The following is a 23,468-nucleotide window of genomic DNA, read 5'->3' as shown; positions in this document are numbered from 1 at the left end:
ATGAGCAGCAGTGGTTGAAAAAAGACAAATGTCGTGTCGCACTTTTTCTCTTCTATACGTAATTTGAAAACAGTAAATAGTTCTTGATACAACCTCCCCACTATATTCACATTTACTCATACATTCACACTTGATTATAATTCATGGTGGAATGGTAAACGAGACTGATAAAAGAGAGTCTGTAAGACTACTTACTTTCAACACTTGGGGTCTAAAATTAGTTTCCAAACATAGAAAGCAAAGGTTGCGGGCAATAGCAGATAAATTGGCTAACCCATTTGATGCAAGTGATGATTATGACGTGGTTGCCTTGCAAGAAGTCTGGTGTGAGGAAGACTGGCAATACTTGGACCATGTGTGTCGAGATCGGTATCCATTCAGACGTTATTTCAAAGCCGGCATAATCAGTGGCCCAGGATTGTGTGTTTTAGCAAAAATCCCCATCACAGAAACATTCTTGTATCGTTTCCCAATTAATGGACGCCCATCAGCATTCTTTAGAGGTGACTGGTATGTTGGTAAAAGCGTTGCCGTGACCATGTTTCAACCACTTTATTCTGGAAGTATGCCCATAGCTTTGCTAAACAGTCATATGCATGCACCTTATGGCCATGGTGATGCAAGCTACTCAACTCATAGAGCATGCCAGGCATGGGATTTTGCCAAAATAGTCCGAATGTTGAAAAAAGCTGGATATGCTGTGATCCAAGTTGGCGATTTGAATTCTAAACCAGAGTCATTGCCGTATAAAATCTTCACCATTGAGGGAGGATTGAGTGACTCATGGAATGTATTGCACGGGGAGAAAGTTGTACATCCCCATCAGGTGAGTCAATTGACCCCGGAGGAACAAATCTCGGTTGCCGGTGTGACATGCAACTCGCGATTGAACACTTGGAGAAGAGAAAGACCAATGACCGATGCCTGTCGATTAGATTATGCATTGATAGACGCTAGTAGTATTACTCCAGTAGATGCAAAGGTCAAGTTTACTGAAACGTTGCCACCTCCGTTGAGATGTTCATTTTCTGACTACTTTGCATACTGTGTTGAGCTAAAGGTGGAGCCACGAATACTGCATGCCAATCATGTTGAAGAGTATTCGTCAATAGAAAGGGAGTCTGTGTATAAAGAGCTACTTGTCGAGATTAATAACTATAGGAGTCACACTATACCTTTCCAAACAAGGTGGAGAAAACTTCACTTCATTTTGTCAATTTTAGCTGTAATTGGAATGCATGTTGCTATCGTATTTGTATCAAACGTCGCTGGCTGGATATCAGTTTTGTTTTTATTTGCAACAATTGTCATTTTGGCTACAGGATTATTGAATGGATTGATCTGGTCTTTGGGCGTTAGATCCGAACTGAGAGCTCTTCAGGAAGTGCAGATGGAAGTAGAGGATGCGTTTGTTTATTCAAGGGATCACCACGGTAAAAGCTAGTTTGAATTTGTCAGTGCACTATCAACATAATCTACAGACTTCACTTTAATACATATTTCTATTAATTTTTGGCTTTGCAATATCCCATGGTCCTTGTAGCTCATTCTTGTATCTTTGTAGTGACAAAAAATATGCTGGCATCAAAATCATAGCAACAAAAACCGACAAGAGCCAGTAAAGTAGAAACTTGTAATTGACGAGTTTGTAAATCCAATAATCTACCAAGAAAAATGTTGATAAAATCGTGACATAATGAAGATATTTGAGCCTCTTGTTTTGACGTAAACTAGCATCATACAACGGTAACAAGATGTTGGCTTGGATGGCAAAAAGCATAAACACAAACACTTGTGAAGTTGACTTTAGTCGTGATGCCAATACTATTGCGTTACTAACTGAAATATTCGTGGATATAGTGGGTTTATATACTTTTGTCGATGAATACTCATAAAATACCGAGTTAACGATACAAAGAATCAGTGATATGGCCCAAATTGAATCAGATGACGTGGACCGTGTCAAGGATTTGAGTATTGGCGAAACAATTAAGATCATAAACGATATCAATATGAATGATTTCAAATTCAAATTGGATCCCAAGATTGAAGACAAAAGATAGTGGTAACGCAAAAGACCATAAAACAATACACATATAATAGTGCTAGCAACTGTTGGTTTAACTGGATCCCAACCTTTAGAATATATCCCAATGAACATCAAGTCCACTAACAAGATACACGAGATGTAAAACACAATCAATACAAAGTCATCAACCAATTGAAGATACGAGTATTTGGCCACAGTAGTATTTCTTTTCAATTGCGATAGAAACGACACATCAGTGTAGTTGTCTGGATATGGTTGTTTCAAGTATAGTAATTTCTTCCATGGGGGTTTCGTGGAATGAGGGTTTATTGAAGGTTTATTTTGGGGCGATGAGGGACATGGTGACTCTGGGTAATCATCAGAATCCAGTATCAAAGCGACATTAACATCAGTCGCTAGAGGGAAAACACTTTCAATTTGCGGATCTGTCATGCATTGACTTCAATTATGGGTGTGGTGCGGTCTGTGCGCAAATGACAATATAAAAAAATTAGGAATTGAAGGAGAGAGCCTCCACGAATAGTAAAGCGATTGCTTGATAATACAACTGCGACTGTACGTCATCTACTAATATCTATACGAAGCAGTACAAAAATGAGCTCCAATGTCAAACCAACAAAGTCCAATAACTTGACCGTACCTAGATCTCAGCATTCCTACTCCACATCGCTATCGTCAAATGTATCACCACAATACTTTTTCAACAGTAACAGTAACAGTAACAACAACAACAACAACAATAACAACAGTATATCCAAGACTAATTCGAGAACAGGAGCAGCTAGCGGATATAGATTATCCAGAAGTAATACCAATACCACATCGGATGTATACCTTGCCAACCTCGACAACCAGAGTCTTCAGAGTATAGATCAAATCCCTAGTGCCAAACCAAGTGTAACCTATCTGGATAAGCTATGGACACAAATTGATGTTTTGGATGATGTCAAACGGTTGGCAGAGGACGCAAAGGTTAATGACACTCTTTTCAATGAGAAATATATTCAACAATTGGCCAAGTTGAAGGAACTGCAGGATCAACTACTACAAACAATGTCTGCCCTTCAAATTGAGGATACAAATACCAATGAAGTACAAAAACAACAATTGTATCAGTTAAAGACGGCGGAGATGGAGACCAAAGGCGAAGACGTTCATGGGGACACCACAAAATTATCTGATAGTGGAAATCATACTCACAACGAAGATGTCAAAGAGGGTGCAGAGCATGACAATGGAGAAGGAAATTCGCCTTCAAGCAAAAATTTAAAATTATCCGCAGAAGAGCAAGACAAAGTTGACAAGTTTTTTGCCATCAATGATGAAGATTATGACTCCGAAGATGAAGCTGATTTCCAAAGCCAAACAATCTATAGCAAGGAAGTGTTTGATGAGATCAACAGGTATGTCCAACAAGTTAAAGAAGATTTACGTGGGTTGGGTACTGCAATGAAGGAGTGTAGTAGTAGTAATCAGGACACAACTTGATTGAAAGAATGGGGAAACCAGGTTATCATCAACTCCAGTTTGAGGCTAGAGTAAAAATTATGCGCGACAGGGTTAATGTTCTCCGGTGTGGTATACAAAAAAAAAGAATCAACCCACTGGTTATGCGATTTGCGAACTACTCTAGATGTTCGTGTTTGTGTGGAGTTTCCTTTTTAGATGCACTGTTTTTTCACAAAGAATATTTATTGTAAATGGGGGTCATTTGCGTCAATATAAACTGGACTTAGTGTTACACAGGAAATTGGTTTTTGAATCCGTTGTATATTGCCCATCAAAACATCTAATGTATCAAAAGACTGTACTATTTGTAGCGGGATACCGCAAGCTTCTATATGCCTGTGACAATTATGTGAATTTAGTTGATCCGAGAATTATGTCATTGGGTTACACAAATAGACAGCTTTTAGAGCCAAGTTGAGTTTTTCCGAAGAAATATGGTATATAGCAGGTGTGTGAACACGCTACTTTCAATGGGAAGAGATTAGTAACCAAAGACTGTAACAGTAGGACCGATGAAAACATTCCAACACAAGGACTCTATACTCCAAAAAAAGTATGATCATAAGAGATTCTTCCATTAATCAAATGTTACTGATCAGATGTTATTTTCTGTGTGTGTGTGTGTGTACTTTTGCACAATTTCGGACTTGAGTTGTTCCGATCTTCCTCTCTTTCTTTTGAGTTGTTGAAAAATTTATCTTCCATATATAGAAACCTTTCTCCCGATACTTTATTATCAAGCTTTTCAACCATAGATCTTCAGATTCAATTGATAATACTCTCTATACCTCATTCACAATAGCAAAGCTCATCGACACCGCTTCACATTTCTGTTTATCAAATAAATAGCAATCCTTCAAAGTACAATAATTATCAGTCAAAAGTAATGGTTCACTTGGGTCCAAAACCTCCTCAACATAGAAAAGGTACATTCACAGATGTTCCACAAGAACTCTTACTGGTGGTCAAAGAATTGGAACAAGAGTTTTACGTTAGTGGTGAAACATTGAGAAAGATTGTTGATCATTTCATTACTGAATTGGACAAAGGATTATCGAAAAAGGGAGGCAATATCCCCATGATTCCTGGTTGGGTTATGGATTTTCCCACTGGTGAAGAAACAGGTGACTATATTGCTATTGATTTGGGTGGAACAAATTTGAGAGTTGTCTTGGTCAAGTTGGGTGGGAATAGAGATTTCGACACTACTCAATCCAAGTTTCCGTTGCCAGAACATATGAGAACAGCAAAAAGTGAAGAACTTTGGTCCTTCATTGCCGATTGTTTGAAAAAGTTTGTTGATGATCTCTATCCCGAAGGTTGTAAAGAACCGTTACCCTTGGGATTCACATTTAGTTACCCTGCAAGTCAAAACAGTATTACCGAAGCTGTATTGCAAAGATGGACTAAAGGTTGGGCCATTGAAGGAGTTGAGGGTAAAGATGTTGCACCAATGTTACAAGATGCTATACAGAAGGTTGGTGTTCCCATTAAAGTAGTGGCAATCATTAATGATACTGTGGGAACCTTGGTGGCATCGAGATATACTGATCCGGAAGCCAAATTGGGATTGATATTTGGAACTGGTGTCAATGGTGCTTATTACGATGTTGTGAAGGATATTCCAAAATTGGAAGGTAAAACTGCTGACGATGTTGATCCAGAATCGCCAATGGCCATTAATTGTGAATATGGGTCATTTGATAACGAATTGGTTGTTCTTCCAAGAACCAAGTATGATGTTAGAGTAGATAAAGAATCTCCAAGACCAGGTCAACAATCATTTGAAAAAATGAATTCAGGATACTATCTTGGTGAACTTTTGAGATTGGTGTTGTTGGATTTGGCAGAAGAGAGACACCTCATTTTCAAAGGACAAAATTTGGATAAACTAAACGAAGCTTACATTTTGGACACTTCATTTCCAGCCAAGATTGAAGAAGATCCATTTGAAAACTTGGAAGATGTTGCCGAGTTATTCCAAGCTACATTGGGCATTCAAACCACTGTTGCTGAACGTAAAGTAATTCGCCGTATCGCTGAATTAATTGGTGAAAGATCAGCAAGATTGTCAGTTTGTGGTATTGCTGCCATTTGCAAAAAGAGAGAATACAAGACTGCTCATTGTGCTGCTGATGGATCTGTTTATCAAAAATATCCTGAATTCAAAACTAGAGCAGCAAAGAGTTTAAGAGATATTTTCGAGTGGCCGGCTGATTTGAAAGAGGATCCAATTGTCATTGTTCCCGCTGAGGATGGTAGTGGTGTTGGTGCTGCTATCATTGCTGCTTTAACTGAAAAGAGATTGAAAGAAGGAAAATCTGTTGGTGTGAGAAAGGACTAAACAAAGCTGAATCTCAAAGACATTTTTATAGCTCTATATACTTGTATATAATTGCTTATTAGAATCGACGTTTTATTTTAGAATTAGACGTTTGCTGCTTGATTTGGTGTATCCATTATCAAATCCTATTGATCTCTTTAAACCTTTCCAACAATTCATTAATCCTCTTTCTTCGTAGCGACAATTCGCCTTTGATTTCTGGAACACTAACACCACCGACTCCTGCACCACCACTAGAAACGCCATGAACACCACACACCGACAATCTATTTCTCAATGTCATAAACGTACTCGATTGTGGCAACACCATCAAGATCCCATACAACGTCTTGTATAAAAATGGATGATTTTCGGGCTCAAGCAATTGTAGCCTCAACTTGACGAAAATTGGCAGCTCTAGTAGTTGAATAAGTACATCCAATTGAGTCAAGAGCTGTGATGTAACTTCCAATTCCGACAAGTTTTTAATCAACAAATATGACAATTCATAATTTGATGTTAGTAAGCATAGGGCAATAGCACTGGGTGCATTAAAGCACCAACTTTTGAACAACGTGGCAAACAATAACCAATCCTTCAGGGATGACAAATCCAAGTTTTTCAATTTTTTTCTAAATGGCGATAATTCGCTGGAAGTAAGGAGGATATTATTTAATGTAACAATCAACATATTGGCAAATTCAAAATTGGACTCGGTTTGTGCATTAGCATCTTTGTCATTGTAAAGTGATGACTGGTGGTGTTGCAGACCCAGCTGCTTAGTTGATGGCTGTTGATGATAATGCTGTTGCAAAACTTCCGATAATGTAGTAAAGATAATCTCCGAATCCAAACAAAGACACAATTTTCTAATAATGAATTCAACCTTGATTGATTTCTCGTAACCTTCCAATTGAATCAATTTCAACAACTTGATAATGAAATCTTTAAAAAATTCAGGATTCAGTTCGGAGATTTTGGCCAATAATTGCAAAACTTTCAAAATCACTTCATTGCTGGAGTCATACTTCAACAAATTTGTCAACTCAAACTTGTCCGTTGATTGGAAAAATTTCAAAAAGTCATTAGGATTATGCTCATAGATGAAAATTAACCATTCCAAAGAAGTAATTCGTGACAATTCGTTGTCGTTTGTTGCGCTCGATGCCACATTTGTAAATGCTGTTGTCAATGCCGATGAAACTGGCTTTAAATACTCATTAATGATGGCTGATAAAGTTTGCGGCAATTGAGTTGAATTGAAATGGGCCAAACTCTCCTCATTGATTCCAAATAACTCAAATGATGAGACATTAGTGTACACCTTGCTCAAAAACGCTTGCAAACTAAAGCTTACATTGATAAGTTGATTTTGTAGCTCGAGATCCTGAGTTTGATCAGTCACGGTAATATTTTTCAATATAACTGAAACACATTCAGGCATAGCGTTAAGCACATCTTGTGGTGATACATCAATCAATGCCTGTAGCCATTTCAAAGCGATAAATTGTACATCACAATAAGTTTCTCGTGAATCGATAAGCAAGTCGTTTTTGGCCACTGTTTCTTGTTTTTCAAATTCATGTAAAAAAGAAACCAAAATCGAAATGATTTTCAGGTAATCGATATAGATATCCTGACCAAACGTTACTTCATCCAGTTCCGCATCCTCTTCCAAACCAAGTCTATCTATGTTCAACTCAGTAGAGTTTTGGATAGATGAGACTTCTTCTTTCTTGTGGATTATTGTTGTATCATATGACTTGATACTTGCAGCGTCATCTCTGCCCACTCCATTGCCATTTTGCTGGTTCTGCAACTTACTCAGTTCAACTTTCGTACTATCGACAAGATCCCCCTTACCCTTTTTGTCGTCAAACTTTGACTTGCTCAAGTCACTCAATTTTTGCTTCACTTCATTATCAGCATCTTCTTCCTTCTTGTCTTTGCTCTCCAGCACCACCTGCTTCTCCTCTTTTTCCCTCTCTTCCTTTTCCTTGCTTTCCATTTCTTCCTGCTCCTTCAATCTATGCTTGTACTCAATTTTCACTCTCGATATCCCCTGGATTTCCTTTAAGAACACATTTAACAAGTTTTGCGTTTCCAACTTGATATCGCTTGGTGCATTATTGAAAATGAACCTCACCAAAGGTTTCAAAAAACTAGGCAAGAAACTAATCAATTCTAAATTGGGTATATCGTCAAACAACTCAAGCCAACTGAGTAGGAATTTCTTGGTGAACGGGTCAACAGTATACATTCTTTCCAATAAAGTTGGCATAAATTTCGGCAACAGAAACGCCTTTGCTGGATCTTGCGGATTATTCAGCTGCACGATTTCATCACTTCCTTGGGATTTTAGCAAATCTTCGTATGCCAACTCCCCATTATGGGCTAGTTGCCCTTGCAAGTTCTGGGTATTCTTCTTCTGCAGTTGCAGTTGCAGTTGCAGTTGTTGCTGTTGCAATATGCTGACATAACTTGTAGCTTTAGCACTAATTATATCCTTCACCAATCTATCCAAAATATCAGCAGCATTTTTGACACTGCTCTCAGCATCGCTCACCAATATACACAACACATCAAATATCTCATTAATGTATAGCAAAATCTCACCTCGAGCAATCTTGGCAACATTGTACAAAGATTCACATGCATAGTACCGTACCCGAGCATCAGTATCGCGAAACGTAGCAAATATAGGCCGGATTATATCATCAAGAAAATAAGCAATTGCAAATGAACCGACAGCTACAGAAACACTTCCTAATGCGGTAATAGCTCCCATCTTGGCTGAGTTTGATCCACTGGTCATGGTCATCGTTGTCAATTCGTGAATGATTCGATATATTGTTTGACTGTCATTACGGCTCAATGCTGATTTAGTGATTGACTCAATTTGGAAAGCCGTTGCTTTTCGTTTTTCATAGATGTGGTTGGATAGGTCTTTAATTATGGATGGGTCTAGGACCGGTTGTGGAGACGTAGATGGTGGCATTGGGTGGAGATAGAGGTAACTGGGGACTGGGAAGTGTTACTTGTTCGCAAAGTTTGACACAGTCGTGTTCAACTTACACATCTTTTCCTTGATTATTTTTCGTAGGTGTCAAGCCGACTCCCTCGTTGCTAAGGTACATCAACTGACTTGCAATGGAGGACAACCCCCAACTGAGCAATCTATCTGCTTGTAACAACATTTGATTACGCTATAACAACTTTTTGAGGCAAGCACATGTTTCCATCGTCATACTCGAATGTTGACACTTTTGCATGAATCTTGAACCAATTCTACTATATTTGCTGCCTATACCAATTTTAAGAATGCTATTTCGATTGAAATATGTCATACCTTATCGAGACGACGCAATGATGGCCATGATTTATGTGGTCTATCAGGGTCGAGTGTTGGGTATTGTAAGCAATTGGGGTGGCCATAGACAAGAGTGACTCGATGCTTAAATGAACTACTACTTTTAGAGATGCTTTCTTGTTGACAGGTTTGGTGGAGTCAGTGATGATCACATTGATCACATCGTTTTGTTATGGGATATGTCATGGTCCCATTTGATGTTGTCCTTGCCCTGAGCTGAAATTTAACAAACTAGTGGCATTGTAAACACTAGGTGCATATAAAAAAGGGTTAACAGGTGATGTTTCTGGGCGAATTTCACAACAGCTCATGAAAACCACCGTGTATAATCATAGAGACTATATCAACCAACTTCTTCAATCATAGTTTAGAAAGCAACAATCAAAAACCTAGATCATCCCTTCGCACAAACATGTTGCTTTTTTAACACTAGAAGGTCTTCACTTGTTGCTAATACGCTATACCGATATAATGACTACCACATGTGCCTACATTGGATCATTTTTTGGTGGGTTCTTGATAAGTTCTGGCATCGTATCCAAAAAGCGTCCATGTTAGCATCAATTATAAAACAGCTGTTGAGTCAGGGTCGCGACGACAACCCGCCCCATTTCGAATGCTCAGTTGAGCTGTGTGTTGTTGTGCTGAACCCGGCAGTGTGAAGGAAAGTCGAAATGTGTCAACCGATGGAAAGATAGCGATCTACAAAAAACTTTTCAGTTGCGGCCAATACCAAGTACACAGATTTTTGGTAAGACACTAACATCAACGAGAATGGCAATTAGTTTTGAACTTTGTTTGGGTTATACGTTGTTGTTTTTTTGTGAATCGTTGGGTGATGTCATTAGACCGATTGGCTTTGGGCATTGCAAGAAGTTTGTTGGACAATATACCACGTAGCAGGAGAATGTGGCTTCCTACTAAATCTTAGGTAATGCCATAGAAATCTTGCCGCATGAAAAGAATTGTTTGCTAAAGGGCCTCACACTAAAGTCATCTTGTTTGTTACATTCATTGTCAAGAAACCCCAAGAGATGCCCAATCAAAACCCCAATGAAAACCGTTCATTGGAGTTAAAGCGAAAGAGAAATTGAGCTTTGACGTCAATAAAAAACAAATGTACAGCAGCAAAATCCGATATCAGCAGTCCACCAATACCACCATTTAGCAAATTAGCAAACGGCAAACAACAAATAGTAAATTGGAATTTCAATCGGTGCACTTCGACAAAAAGACATTCATCTTTCTTTCATATGCACAAACTAAGTGGATCAACCCAATGGCACTTCAATGAAACACACAACCAAGAATGATTGCTTTATATTTAGACAGCTTTTTGTGCATTTTTTCATTTAATTGAATCTTTCCTCTAATTTTTATATTCTTCTGAACGCTGTTTTTCATAACTTATAACTTTACCTGCAATCACCATCTTTCATTTTCAATTACGGGATCAATCATTGACCGCAAAATGAGGAGACTTGAGGATCAGATGAGGGAAAAATTGGATCAAAACGCCACCATGATCAAGTCTGAAGAAGCAACCATATCACATCCACCGAGTTTCAGTAACATGGGTTTATTGCTTCTTGTTTGTCAAAAATATTGACAAACCAGACTCAAAAATATGGGCAATTCATTTGAATATCAACACATCTTATCCTCAATGGTCCCGCTCAAGTCTTGGTTGATATCCCCCATCTTTAATGGCTCTTGGCTTGTGTGTATGAAGGTCCAAGGGGGTCTCTCTCCCATAGGGTGCACTATCCAGATGAAACTTGAATTACATTTGAACAATTCATTGGATGGGTGTTGGAGATACCATTTTGAGTTGCAGGGATAACAATCTTTAGCGTCAGTTCTCTTCCAATATCCATCCCTTTTTAGAGGGAAAGAAGGGAAGAGAGGAAAAAGAGTAAAATAAGGAGGTTTTTATAGGAAATACTTTGGTGATTTTGTATATACAGTTTGGTGAAAGTTTGAGAATATCTAAAAAGAAAAGGGCATAAAATTAGTAAAACTCGACCATCAAAATGACCAAGCTATTGTTATTTAGCTATGTAGACATGTTTAGGTTTAGATCATTGGTTTACTAGTATTGATTCGTTACATTGTAACTCATCAATAATCTAAAGATCCAAGTCAACAATTTTTCTCTGCGAGTATATAACACACTAAATTGATGTTGGTTAGACTTTGAGCTCGTCAAACACTCTCCATTCCAGACAGTTTCTATGCAGAGTGAGAAAGTTGATCATAAAATAACTCCTTGGTTTCATACATGACGTCTATGCGCAACAAAATCGTGTGAAAATTCTCTGCTGCAAAGATTGATTCCCGTCTTTTTTTTTTTTTTGCAACCAAGCAGAGAAAGCGGTCACCAAATGTACAACCAAGTTTAAAATCAAGTGTGTTTGTTTATGTGTGTGTCCGCCTTCAACTACAAGACGAATCCAATCAGGCGGATAAGAGCAAGGGCCGGCTCCCAAACATGCAAAAGATGATATTTTAGAGATGACGTTTGTGACAATCCAAGTAAGTGATCTGTTGTATTCGTTTGATGCAATCAGAAATACAGTATACTAATAGTTTCTTTAGTCCATTTGGTTGACATGAAGCCACCTCAACATCCCAAAACAAAGGGTCGAAACAAATCAGAGATTGAAAAAGGTATTGACAACTTCAATACAACCGGGGTATACTTCCAATCATTTAGGGATTTTGTGCTTTATCAAGTGTTTATGCCTCCTCATGACATTGTCAAACGAAATAAAAATAAACAGACACTACAAATGTCGACGCTATTATCACCTAATTAAACCTCGTACTTTTGTATACACACTACCTAATCAACAATCTTTCTCTTTTTTGTAGCAGGGCCAACATTCGACAAGTGTCCTTCCACAATTGAATCACTCGGTGAAGGAATATATGTGGAAGTGGTTGGCAATATTTTTTGCAAATCAACAAGACTCTGTTCACTAAAGTCATTGGATGATGGCATCTTGACGTGGAAGTTGATATACAAGTTACCACGATGAAATACTTGATCGCTCAACATCATATTCTCGACATACGATGGATCTTGTCTATCATTTGGTTGAACAATTCTGCCATTATTATAAGATGCATTTGTATTAATTGGCATACCCAAGCCATTAATCACTTTAGGCTCGTTGGTATTTATTGTACCCACAATTTCCCCCTCTTGTACTTTTTCATTATTTATTGACTGCTGGCCATGACAGTTAATGTATATTTTGAGAAATTGTCCCATGCGTAAGAAATTGGGTACCATCACTTCTCCTCCCAACAACGCTGTTTTCAAATCCAATTCGTAATTCATAAATAAGTCGTTATTTTTGCGTACCAAATACGGATGCGGTTTTTGCCGAAGCTCTATAATTAAATCCCCCGGTATAATGTTCTTACCTTCGTCCGACTCTCCCCTTATAATGATAACATCACCAGATTTAGCACCTGGTGGAACATAAACTTGAATAATCTTGGTGGTTTCCACATATCCTCCATCACAATATATGCATTTATCTTGTGGTCTCATGTATGTACCCGTACCGTGACACGATGCACAAGAACTAGTTTGTTTATATTGAGCAAATTGATTATATTGGATAATCATGACTTTCCCCAGGCCAAGACACGTTTTACATGTTTTGACATTTAAACCTCCACATCCATCACAATGTAGACACTTGACGACTTTCGGAAGTGATAGTTTAATTATCTTGCCATACATTAGATCATGTAGTGTTACCTCGCATTTATGGTGTATATCATCACCTCTAATAAATTGATCGTGTAGTGGTTCTCCGTACGGTTTGACCACCTTCTTCATTGGTTGCTGCTGCTGCTGTTGTTGTTGTTGTTGTTGGAAGCCAGAGTTTCGACGCATATTATCAAATGGAGATGTAGTAGACGAGTGAGATGCAAAGAATGAATTGGTAGTGGAGAACATTGAATTGATATCTTCAAACACTTGAGAAAACATGTCGTTGGCAAACGGGTGTTGAAAATTGTTGCGTCTGCTGTTACCACTACTGCCGCCACCGTTGCTGCTCCTTGATGATGCTGTAAAAAACTGGTGATATTGCTGTGGTGACAGTGAAGATGATGAATTGCCGTACTGAGGCGAGGCGTCAGTGGAAACAACCGAGTCCAATCCTTCTTCTCCAAATCTGTCATAAATAGATCATTGATTGGAATCTTTCAACACTTCATAGGCTCTTGTCATTTCTTTGAATTTTTCAGTCAACTGAGGATCATGATTTGTTTTGTCAGGATGATATTTCAAAGCAAGTTTCTTATATGCTCGTGATATTTCCTCAACAGTTGCGTTGGATGCAACTAGTAGTATGTCGTACAAATGTGTTTCCCTTACCATGGTGAGAGCAGGTGTAGGAATTCGCGTATCAAGTATTTGCTTTCTTACTCCTTTGTAATTTAGAAGTACTTCTTGAGTGGAAGTGTCAAGCTGTGTTGAAAATCAATGATGTGTAACCTTGGGAGTAGTTTTGTTTCGACAAAACACCAGTTGATCTAGTGACGTCAGATGGTAAAAGAATTCAGCTTGTTTAAAAGTGGTTTCTTATATGATAAATTTCTAAAAAATCCGTTTTGGTTCTTTTCTGTGATCTTCGTTTTTGGTCTGTGGCTGGGAAGGCGGGGGTCGGATGTTTTCCTATTTATTTTAATACGTATGTCAAAATTGGAAAAGTTGTAGGAGTGTGATTTGTGAGATGGGTGGGTGGGTTTTGTAACGTGTAGACCAAACAAACGCACACACACAGACACACACACACAGTTTAGATCAAAAAAAATTAAAAAGAATGTTTTGGAAAGACGCAGAAGCTGCAAAGAAAAAAAATAGTGACAACCAATAATTTTAGTTAGGCGTTCGTCTAATGGCAACTTGAATGGGATCAGGAAGGGTCCAGTTTAAACAGCCGGTGGTGGTTGGGGGCGACGAGTGGCGTTGATGAATGTTTATTTGTTGAGAAAAAGTTGAGGTTTATCTAATAGGTGAATGACTTCAGTTACTTTTTTATAAGAAATGTGTAAATTGTGTTATATCACTTGTTTATATTTATCTTTGGTGTCTTAGATTGTATACACAACATAACACAAGATACATATAGTTATAATATTTGATAATAATGGTAATCAACAATAAAATATCCTAACCACCGGATGCTTTCTAATATCCAATCGCCAATACCACAATCTACAAGTTATGTACTGAAGGCAACTCCAACTACTGGGGTATGAAACCACCCTTCATAGAGTTTATCTGGTGGCGACTCTCAGGGGCTGGCAGGCACAGCATTGGATTGCGAAAAAGATAGCAAACTTAAACTAATAGTAGTGCGTGCGTGCGTTGACCAAAAAGGATTCTGCATTTCAAAACATTCTTTAATCTTCGAAGAACTTCCATTCAGAAAACAGAATAGGTAGTGTACATGTGCACAATAGAAAATAATCAATTTATTGAACACGATTACACGAAAACAAAAAAGGTAAAACTGAAAACCGAAAACGCGATTCTTCTATTCTTTCCGAATTAGGCATAAATAAACTAAGTTGTATTTGATGGTTTGTCGAATTATCAATTATTCCAAATGTGACGGCTGTAAAGCAGTTTTTAGGCCATATCCATAGAACTACAATTTGTGAAAGGAAAAGTGAGAAGAAGTGAAGTAAAAGGATTCGGCTCCTTTATCCCCAATGCTTCTCCCCCTTCAAATTGATGAGATTTTAAGGAAGTGTGAACTGGTCAAAATAAGATTGGACTTTGGAGAAGCATACGATTAATGGGACAAGGTATAAATATGAGAGAAAAAGAGATCAATGGGGAAAATACTGTTGAAAGGTCAAAGGAAGATTACTAGAAACTAGCACTAACATTGGTGCAATTGCCAAACTAACATTGGAGCAATCACCAAACAAACACTATAGCAAACAACTAACTACATAACTATAGCTTAATGAACGCACGTCATAACCCGACTTACACATTGCAAGTCACTGATTTATTCAATGTAAACAAGAACTACCATCTCTCACCTTTCTTACGGTTATTAGCTCGCGGCATCTTTTTTCGTCACAAATACAAGAAATCAAATTGCGCTTTTTTTTTGCTCTTTTTTTTTTCTTTCGCCAATGCGCAAAATCAGTACTCGAAACCAGGATGAGTTGCTGTTTCTTTAAAGTGGAGAACGACTGTTGAAAAACGATTTTCTTTCTATCTCTGAATGACAACATGGGACGGATGTATCGTCAAGGTAGTTTGTTTGCTAAGAGAAACCTCGCCTATGCTTGCATCGCAAGTCATCTCCCGATCAAGTTGCAAATACAAGTCTCTTAATATTAAGCAATCGTTTACAATTTTGTTTCCCAAAGGTATTAGATAGTATATATATCTATGTATATATACATGTGCGATTGCTTCTACTGCGCTGTTTTAAAACTGGTATAGTAAGCTCATACTTCAATTACACCCTTGAAAGGGGAGTTAACCTCAATAGAACTACAACAACAATTATTCTCACATGACAAGACAAGTATTGCAAAGTAAAATCAGGTGAGCTTCTATCGCGTAGTATTGCAGATCTTATCTAAACTTTTTCACCAACTAGATTCAAAAAAGGGTCCAATTTGTTGATCTTAAAGCCGACTTTAGAACAAAGGATTGACCGTCAAAAACCAAACAAAGCCTGCATTATTCAAACAACCCTAACGTGTTTGTAACTACAAAGACAATTTACTTGTCTTTTTATTTATTCTTTGCATCGACAAGGCCACTACGGAAGGAAGTCTAACATCTATCAATACATACGAATAACTACGTGAGACTCGAATGAGCCAGGAAATAGATGACGTTCATTCGCGTCCATTCTCCTCCAAGCTTTCGACGAATTAGCGAGCAGAGGGTAAATTAGTATTGAAACAATGAATCTTTTCGCAAGATAGTCACACGACAAAACATCTGATGATGTGAATAGTAATATTTTCTTTGAAAGATTGACGATTAGTAAAGTACATAAACGTAGTGGAGAAGTATTATTTCACGCATTTATGGTAATGATGATGCTCTCTTTAGTTTTTTGTTTTTGTATGCATAATTTAAAACATCTTAACCAAAACAGGAGAAGAGTATATAGATGTTTGCATAATGTGTGTTACTCTTCCATATTGCAAGTGGGTGAATCCTCCCGGTGGTAAGGCTCTCCATCTTAATTTCCAGATAATGCTCAACTCCACCGTTGCTGTTGTAATAGTATCTTACCGCTTCTGTATCATAGTATGTTTTGGCTTCACAAAACGCAACACCTTTTGTTTTGTGATTGTGTTTTACTTCTTTTTACTAAATTATTACTAAGTGCGAAACAATGCAACACTTTCTTCTCACTGGCTATATAAAGTTTGAATATATGGAGGAAGAAATATAGAAAGAAGAATATATATTCTGTAAATAGCCTTTAGGGTTTAGATTTGTTATGGGGATTATTGATGCTAATGAGATATTTTTTCTTGTACTTTTTTTTTTTTTTTTTTTTTCAGTAGTAGAAACAGGCAAAACTAAAAATTAGCAAAAGTGGGGCAAACAAAATGAGAAAAGAGAATGCAGAATATAGTGGCCACCTTGTCTAATGGGTTTGCATAATTCCGTTCATCTCTTTGCTAAAGTGTTGGGCATCCGAGACGATGAAGATGATGAAGATGATGACAATCTTCGCATGTACCAAGTCATAGCTAAATTATGGGAAACACGTAAGATAATATTATGCATTTTCTATTATTTGGTGGAGTTTGTTTCTTTTTTTTCTTTCGTTCTGTCGTTTCGGTTAAATGCGCGTTACAAAGAAACAATAGAGACAATACGAGTGTAGTTATTATGTAAAGATTATGTAATCTAGTAATGCATGTGTTAGGCACAGTCTGAAAAAAAAAAAAGATTGAGACGGTTGTAGAACGGGTAGTTAGCTATATTAGTTAGTTGAGGAGAGAAATAGAGAGAGAGAGAGAGAGAAGGGCCATGTGAGGTATGTGACTGGTGGAGAGGAAAGAGAGATAATGAAGAGTACAGGAAAAGGGGAATGCAAAGAAAAAGAGAAATAGAGATCTCGTTCATGCGTAGAAAACACCCACTATTATTATTTTTTTTTTTCTCCTTACTTTTCTCTCTCTCTCTCCTGTCTTCCCCCTTTTTTTTTTTTGTTGGTCGTGTGTGTGTACCTTTTATACATAAGGTACCAAGTAATTTCTACACTATGACATTCGTTACTACCTCGTCTTTGATTGTAAGCACTATTTTATAGAAAAAGCTAAGCTATGAAGCGTTGCTCTCTCAAAACAATGGAAGTGGAGTCGTACTACATTGTTGAGTCCTGGTTTTATTCGTTCGTATTAGTGCTTGTTCCTGTTGGTTCCTTATTGTTCTCTTAAAAAAGTTGACACAATGCGCATATGTGGTCCGTTTTTTTTTTTTTTTTTTTTTTTGATTTATTTTTACTTTTGTTTTTTATCACACTTACACGTCCTTTTATAAAACTATAATCATTTATCAATATTCGAATTGCCATCGCTCTTCATATGAAAAGGAATAATATATACATCATAGCAATCGTCCTGTAACATTTTTTTTCACTTGATGTTAGCTTTGGCTCTTGCCAAAGTTTAACAGAGTGGAATGAAAGAAATATCTGACGATATTCTTTAGGAAAACAAGGTGCTTTTGGTTTGTGTTTTTAAGAAAATATTATATGTGTTTCCTTACTTCCTTCTCCTTAAAATATATCTTTTTTGTTCTTGTGTACCTTTTGAGAAGAAGAAGAAGAAGAGAAAATTTTTCCTTCTTCTTCTTCTCCAGTATAGCCCCCTCTTAGTGTTGTGCTTCCCCTTTGAAACTAATTTTTCTTGTATAGTTCCCATACGTGTACGTTGTTAAGCCACGATCCTATGTTTTAGGCAGTTGACGGGGGGCCATATACAAAGAAAAAGAGGAGGCAATCCCTGCTTGTTGTTTTATCTTTGTGTCCATACTTGTTATCGTCTAATACCCAGTCGTTTATAATTGCACCATATTCTTTTACATATTTTAACAACAGTATTGTGGGACATTCTACTACACGCAGACGAGTTTTTTTTTTAGAGTAAATGACTTTTACTTTCCACTCTGTGTCTCCTTTTCGTTTTATGTTACAACTGGTATATAACGTAGAACACAGCATTACTAATTCTGTCCAATGTTAAACCCGATATCACCATTGTATTTGTATCTGTATCTGTATGTGTATCTGTGTGTATCTGTGTGTACCTTTAACAATAAAATAACAAAGTGGCAAACAAACAGTGTCACAAATACAACCTAAAAAGAAAAAAAAAAATGAAGCAAAATGTGACAAACAAACAAACAAACAAAAAAATAAGAAAATGCATGATTGATTAGTCTTTTTCTTTTATTTTTTTTTTTTTTTTTTTTTGCACAAGCTAACACTATAACCCACATATAATATATACATACACAACATACACAACACACATACAAGCTTAAAGACTACTCATTTGTATAAAAATCAAACATCGTAACTTTAAGTACATATACAGAATTAACGGAAGAATGCAAAGAACCAGCATCTTGCCATCTTTTGCAAAGTATTTTAGACATTGCATAGCATACTTTCTGCTACTTTGACACTGATGAACAAAAAAAAAAAAAAAAATGAGTTACACTACATACATACATACATACATACATACATACGGTTTAGTACAACATGAGTAAGTACTACAGTACGAAAGCCAGCAGATCCAAAGAATACTCTTATAAAAGAGTAAATAGTAGTAATACCCAGTGAATATAGAGAAATCCTTCAATTGATTGACCCCCTTTTATCTCTTTGCTTCCTCTGCTCCTCTTGTTACGTCATATTGCATAATGGAAAAAGAAGACAAAAAAAACGACACAGAAAAAAAAACAAATACGACACAGAACAAAAAAAACACGCATTTTACCTTTTGCACACATCACATTCACCATGGGATGTTTTTCCAGGACTGGATGAGCCAGCATAGTATTTAGATTGTTTAGTACTAAGATATATGTATACATGCTACATAGATTGTTACTATACTACTAAAACTAAAAAGAAAAGATACACTACATAGAAAGTTTCACAAAGCATTAAAACAATAAAGAATAAAGAAGCCAAACAAATAGAATTTTTATACAACGGAGCACGGCTTCTTTTTTTTTTTTTTGGATTGAAAGGAACACACACACACACACATATACACACAGCACACAACACACAACGCTGTGTGAGAATTTTTTTTTTTTTGTTTTTCTTTTTTCCTAACAACGACAACAAAATTCAAAAAACCCCTTTCTTTCTTCAAACCAACCACAGCAGATACACCCGTCAACCCACCTACCGTACACTACTACTACTGCTACTACTGCTACTACTGCTACTACTACTGCCACTCACTTGCAATAGAACCACGCCCAAATCTATCCTACATTGACAAGTTCAAAAACGCACCACTGGACAACAACAAATTGTAAAACTATTAACTCAACACTAATCCACGCTGGTATCTTATGCACATTTGACCTCCACAATACCATCCGTCCACTATAGAGAAATTGCCACATTTGCATATTGTTGACAAACCAGGTGAAGCAAGAACAAAGTAGATGGCAGGAAACAGTTAATATAATCAGACTATATTTGCAAAAAAAAAAAAAGTATCCTCCTACACCAGCCAACATATCTTAACCTACGCGCATAGAAATATACTCTTCATTAGGATACCCTTGATACGGAAGCTAAAATGAACTCAATACAGTCACCGCTGTCTCCTCAACAACAACAACATCTGCACCTGCAGCAACTACCACCAACACAGCCACATTTACCAGGAATAAATTCATTACCACCAATATCTGCCCACCACTACTCGTCTCATCGTCCTTTTGGTAGTTCCCTGCAACTGCCACCACAATCACAGCATTACCCTCAATCACAACGATCACAAATAAATGCTACACTTCCTCCTCCACCAATAATATCCTCACAGCAACATTATCCTTTACCTTCGCTAAGAGCACCACCACCACTACTCACTAGCAACGTTAGCAACAATAGCAACAACCACAACCATCATCACCTCCACCACAACTCTAGTCCCAACAGTTCCACCGCCAACGGCAGTGCTGGAGTATTATCGTCTTTCCCACAATTGACACCAACAATAACAAATGCCACTCATTCTACTATATCCACCATATCAACCATTTCTTCTTCTTCGTCAACAGAATCAGCTGCCCTGTCATCATCAAACAATACCAATGGCTCCAAACCTAAAAGTAAACGATCAAGTAAAGGAAGAGTTTTTCAGTGCACTGGATATCCTGGTTGTAATATGTCATTCACTCGTAGTGAGCATTTAGCAAGACACAAGAGAAAACACACCGGTGAACGACCATTTACGTGTCCGTATTGTTCCAAGAATTTCAGTAGATTGGATAATTTACGTCAACATAAACAAACAGTACATGCTTATGAGACATATTTAACCAAGGACAAGAGTGATAGTAAATTGTTGATTGAACGATCAAAATTGAAAAAGAAGATGAAGCAAAGTGAACAAAAAAAACAGCAACAGCATCAGCAACAGCAACAGCAACAACACGAGAGTGCAAATTTGCAACTGCTGCAACAACGACAACAGCAACCACAACAACTACAATTGCAATCACAATATACTTATGGACAACCATCACCTGTACCACCATCACAAAATCCAACATCTTCTTTCACTCCATCTCACTATGGGAATCAAGTATACATGCCAGGAAACTATCCTACACAAGGACAACATCAACAGCAGCAACCACTACAGGGACAGCCATTTTCTAGTCACGTGCCTATTCCAAGTGTATATAATGGACAGTATCTGGTACCTCTACAACAATCACAATCACAGCATAAACCATTACCTCCATTGCCTCATCAAGTGGATCAACAGCAGCAACCACAGCTACAAACTACATTACCTCAGATAAATAAAGACTCATATGAACAAGAGCAACAACAGCAGCAATCACAGTGTACTCCTACCGCCGGTAACGCCAATTCTTCATCCGATGAATTAAAAATACCGACTCATACATTTAAACCGAAAAAGAGACCACAGCCATTATCATTACACCACTCAACTTATGAAAGCGATGAAGATATTGATCTTGTCAATGGTGGTGGAACCATAAAACTGGCCCAATTACCAGCTCCAAGATCAGCCATGAGTGAAGTTGACCCACTGTCTGGTCAAGGAGGCGGTGCAACCAGTATCAGTGGATTGAACAATATTGGTACTAGTTTCCCACCACCCCCGAAATCAGCGTCATCTGTTGCATCGTCAACACCTCATTTAGTGAGTCCGTTATCGCCAATGTTTCATATGTCATTTGGATCAAATAGTAGGACGCCATTGTCAATGCAACAGCAACAGCAACAGCAACAGCAACAACAACAGCAACAACAACAGGGGTCATTGTCGATATCTTATCCAAGATCAACTTCATTGACTAATAATAGCAACGCGGTTAATGGTATGATGAAGTCTCCTTTGTCACAACAATTCCCCCTGACTTCAACACCAACAACCCAAACACATGATCTCAATAATAATAATAGTTTACCCTCAATTAAAAATTTGCCTATACCAGGCAACTTCCATTCGTCCAATGGTGGTGGACCCATGAATGTGAACAATGCAAGTGTTGGTGGTGGTGAAAGGAGAGACGTTAGAAATGTCAATGGACATAGCATAGGTAGTGTGGGGAGCTTAATCCATAATGAAGAAGAGAGTACCACTATAGCGTCTACGAGTAACAACAACGCTAATGTTACTGCGAGCACTTCCATGAACACAACAACTAGCGAAACTTTAGGCAAGAGTAATTGGTTGAAAGGTGTCTTGAATAACGATGAAAAGAGACAATGATCGAGGAAAGTGGGGATGTACTGGTTTTGTCATTAGGTACAACAAACATTTTCTTTACTTCGTTTTTTAATTGTATAATCGATGTATCAAAAACGTGTAACTTTATATCTTTCTTTTTCATCTTGCGCTTCTTTTTCTCTTTTGAGACCGATTAATCGGATATAAAATGTATAAATCCGACGAAGATAAAAAATAGTTGAGTCAAGAAAACTTGGCACGAGAGTAAGTGGTTAGCCCCCCCCTTTCTAATTGGGTTACATTCTATTGTTCCGTGCGTAATTATCGGTATATCCTCACGCCCACTTTGAAAATTGTATTTGTTTGTCTCTCCGCTTTTCTTCAATCCTCCCCATATAGAAACCTTGTGATAGTGTTGATCGGAATTACAAAACAGAACCAACGGGAGAAAATTATTGTTTAACAACCGTTTTTCAGTGCACGGCGATAAAATGAAAAAAATAAAAATAAAAATAAAATAAAAATGGAAAAATGAATACGGTTACATCTCTGAAATGCACTAATAATAGTATTTGTAAACGACTAAAGATACGATAATAAAAATATCATATGCCAAGAGAAATACGTCAGAGAGAGATCCAGTGGGATGAGCCTCAAAAGTGGTTGGTGGGAGGGGGGGGGACAATGGTTATGAGAATTTTAAAAACATGGAACTTAAATGCAGAGGACCAGTTAGTGTTTATTTAGCACCAACATTTATAGTGTTGGGGTCAATTTTTTCTGTGGGGTAATCGAAGAAAGGGGGGACGTACCCCGTACCCCGTACTCTGTACCCTGTACCCAATGTGTCAATCAGAAAGAGAAAAATTGGATTCTCAGTAAGATCCGACGATATGATTGAATGAATTTTTATGATCCTCAAGTGTGTGTGTGTGTATGTGACTGACTGAATAAACTCAAATAAAAGTCACACAAACTAGACAACAATGAAATAAATCATGTTCGCAAATGATAATAGTCATTACTATGGTGACAAGATTGCTCTCTCTCTCTCTCTTTCTACGCTGTCACCACTTAAAGAATAAACTTTGACTTCCTTTTCTCTTCATCAAGCTTCTCGTTCCACTCTAGTGGTGTCAAACTTTCATCAAACACCTTTTAGCACATCGCAACATCCCTGTCATTATTTTACCCGCGCGTTATAATAATATTATTTTTCATTTCTGGCC

At 37.5% G+C, this 23,468-nt stretch overlaps 7 protein-coding genes across 7 annotated transcripts; 4 read left to right on the top strand and 3 right to left on the bottom strand. All coding sequences in view use genetic code 12, as the record gives it.

Moving 5' to 3' along the window:
• Positions 1 to 151: 151 nt before the first annotated feature.
• On the top strand, positions 152 to 1,444 carry ISC1 (inositol phosphosphingolipid phospholipase; the record flags this gene model as incomplete). The annotated part of the gene is made up of 1 exon (XM_036809503.1): positions 152 to 1,444. The coding sequence occupies one exon, from the start codon at positions 152 to 154 to the stop codon at positions 1,442 to 1,444; it is 1,293 nt and encodes a 430-aa protein (XP_036666133.1).
• Positions 1,445 to 1,489: 45 nt separating this feature from the next.
• GPI2 (phosphatidylinositol N-acetylglucosaminyltransferase) lies at positions 1,490 to 2,482 on the bottom strand (the record flags this gene model as incomplete). Its single annotated transcript, XM_036809502.1, has 1 exon — positions 1,490 to 2,482. One exon carries the CDS (start codon positions 2,480 to 2,482, stop codon positions 1,490 to 1,492), a length of 993 nt encoding a protein of 330 aa, XP_036666132.1.
• A 162-nt stretch (positions 2,483 to 2,644) lies between these two features.
• Positions 2,645 to 3,538, top strand: CPAR2_206030 (uncharacterized protein; the record flags this gene model as incomplete). The annotated part of the gene is made up of 1 exon (XM_036809500.1): positions 2,645 to 3,538. One exon carries the CDS (start codon positions 2,645 to 2,647, stop codon positions 3,536 to 3,538), a length of 894 nt encoding a protein of 297 aa, XP_036666131.1.
• Positions 3,539 to 4,445: 907 nt separating this feature from the next.
• Positions 4,446 to 5,903, top strand: HXK2 (hexokinase 2; the record flags this gene model as incomplete). The annotated part of the gene is made up of 1 exon (XM_036809499.1): positions 4,446 to 5,903. The coding sequence occupies one exon, from the start codon at positions 4,446 to 4,448 to the stop codon at positions 5,901 to 5,903; it is 1,458 nt and encodes a 485-aa protein (XP_036666130.1).
• Positions 5,904 to 6,021: 118 nt separating this feature from the next.
• On the bottom strand, positions 6,022 to 8,880 carry CPAR2_206010 (uncharacterized protein; the record flags this gene model as incomplete). Its single annotated transcript, XM_036809498.1, has 1 exon — positions 6,022 to 8,880. The coding sequence occupies one exon, from the start codon at positions 8,878 to 8,880 to the stop codon at positions 6,022 to 6,024; it is 2,859 nt and encodes a 952-aa protein (XP_036666129.1).
• A 3,217-nt stretch (positions 8,881 to 12,097) lies between these two features.
• CPAR2_206000 (uncharacterized protein) lies at positions 12,098 to 13,261 on the bottom strand (the record flags this gene model as incomplete). The annotated part of the gene is made up of 1 exon (XM_036809497.1): positions 12,098 to 13,261. One exon carries the CDS (start codon positions 13,259 to 13,261, stop codon positions 12,098 to 12,100), a length of 1,164 nt encoding a protein of 387 aa, XP_036666128.1.
• Positions 13,262 to 20,106: 6,845 nt separating this feature from the next.
• BCR1 (transcription factor BCR1) lies at positions 20,107 to 22,281 on the top strand (the record flags this gene model as incomplete). Its single annotated transcript, XM_036809496.1, has 1 exon — positions 20,107 to 22,281. The coding sequence occupies one exon, from the start codon at positions 20,107 to 20,109 to the stop codon at positions 22,279 to 22,281; it is 2,175 nt and encodes a 724-aa protein (XP_036666127.1).
• Between the last annotated feature and the right edge of the window lie 1,187 nt (positions 22,282 to 23,468).

This window comes from Candida parapsilosis, contig 005809, assembly GCF_000182765.1.
Source record: "Candida parapsilosis strain CDC317 annotated contig 005809".
In the NCBI taxonomy this organism is placed as follows: domain Eukaryota; kingdom Fungi; phylum Ascomycota; class Pichiomycetes; order Serinales; family Debaryomycetaceae; genus Lodderomyces; species Lodderomyces parapsilosis.
The sequence above is the reverse complement of the archived record's forward strand: the minus strand, read 5'-3'. Positions and strand labels throughout refer to the sequence as shown.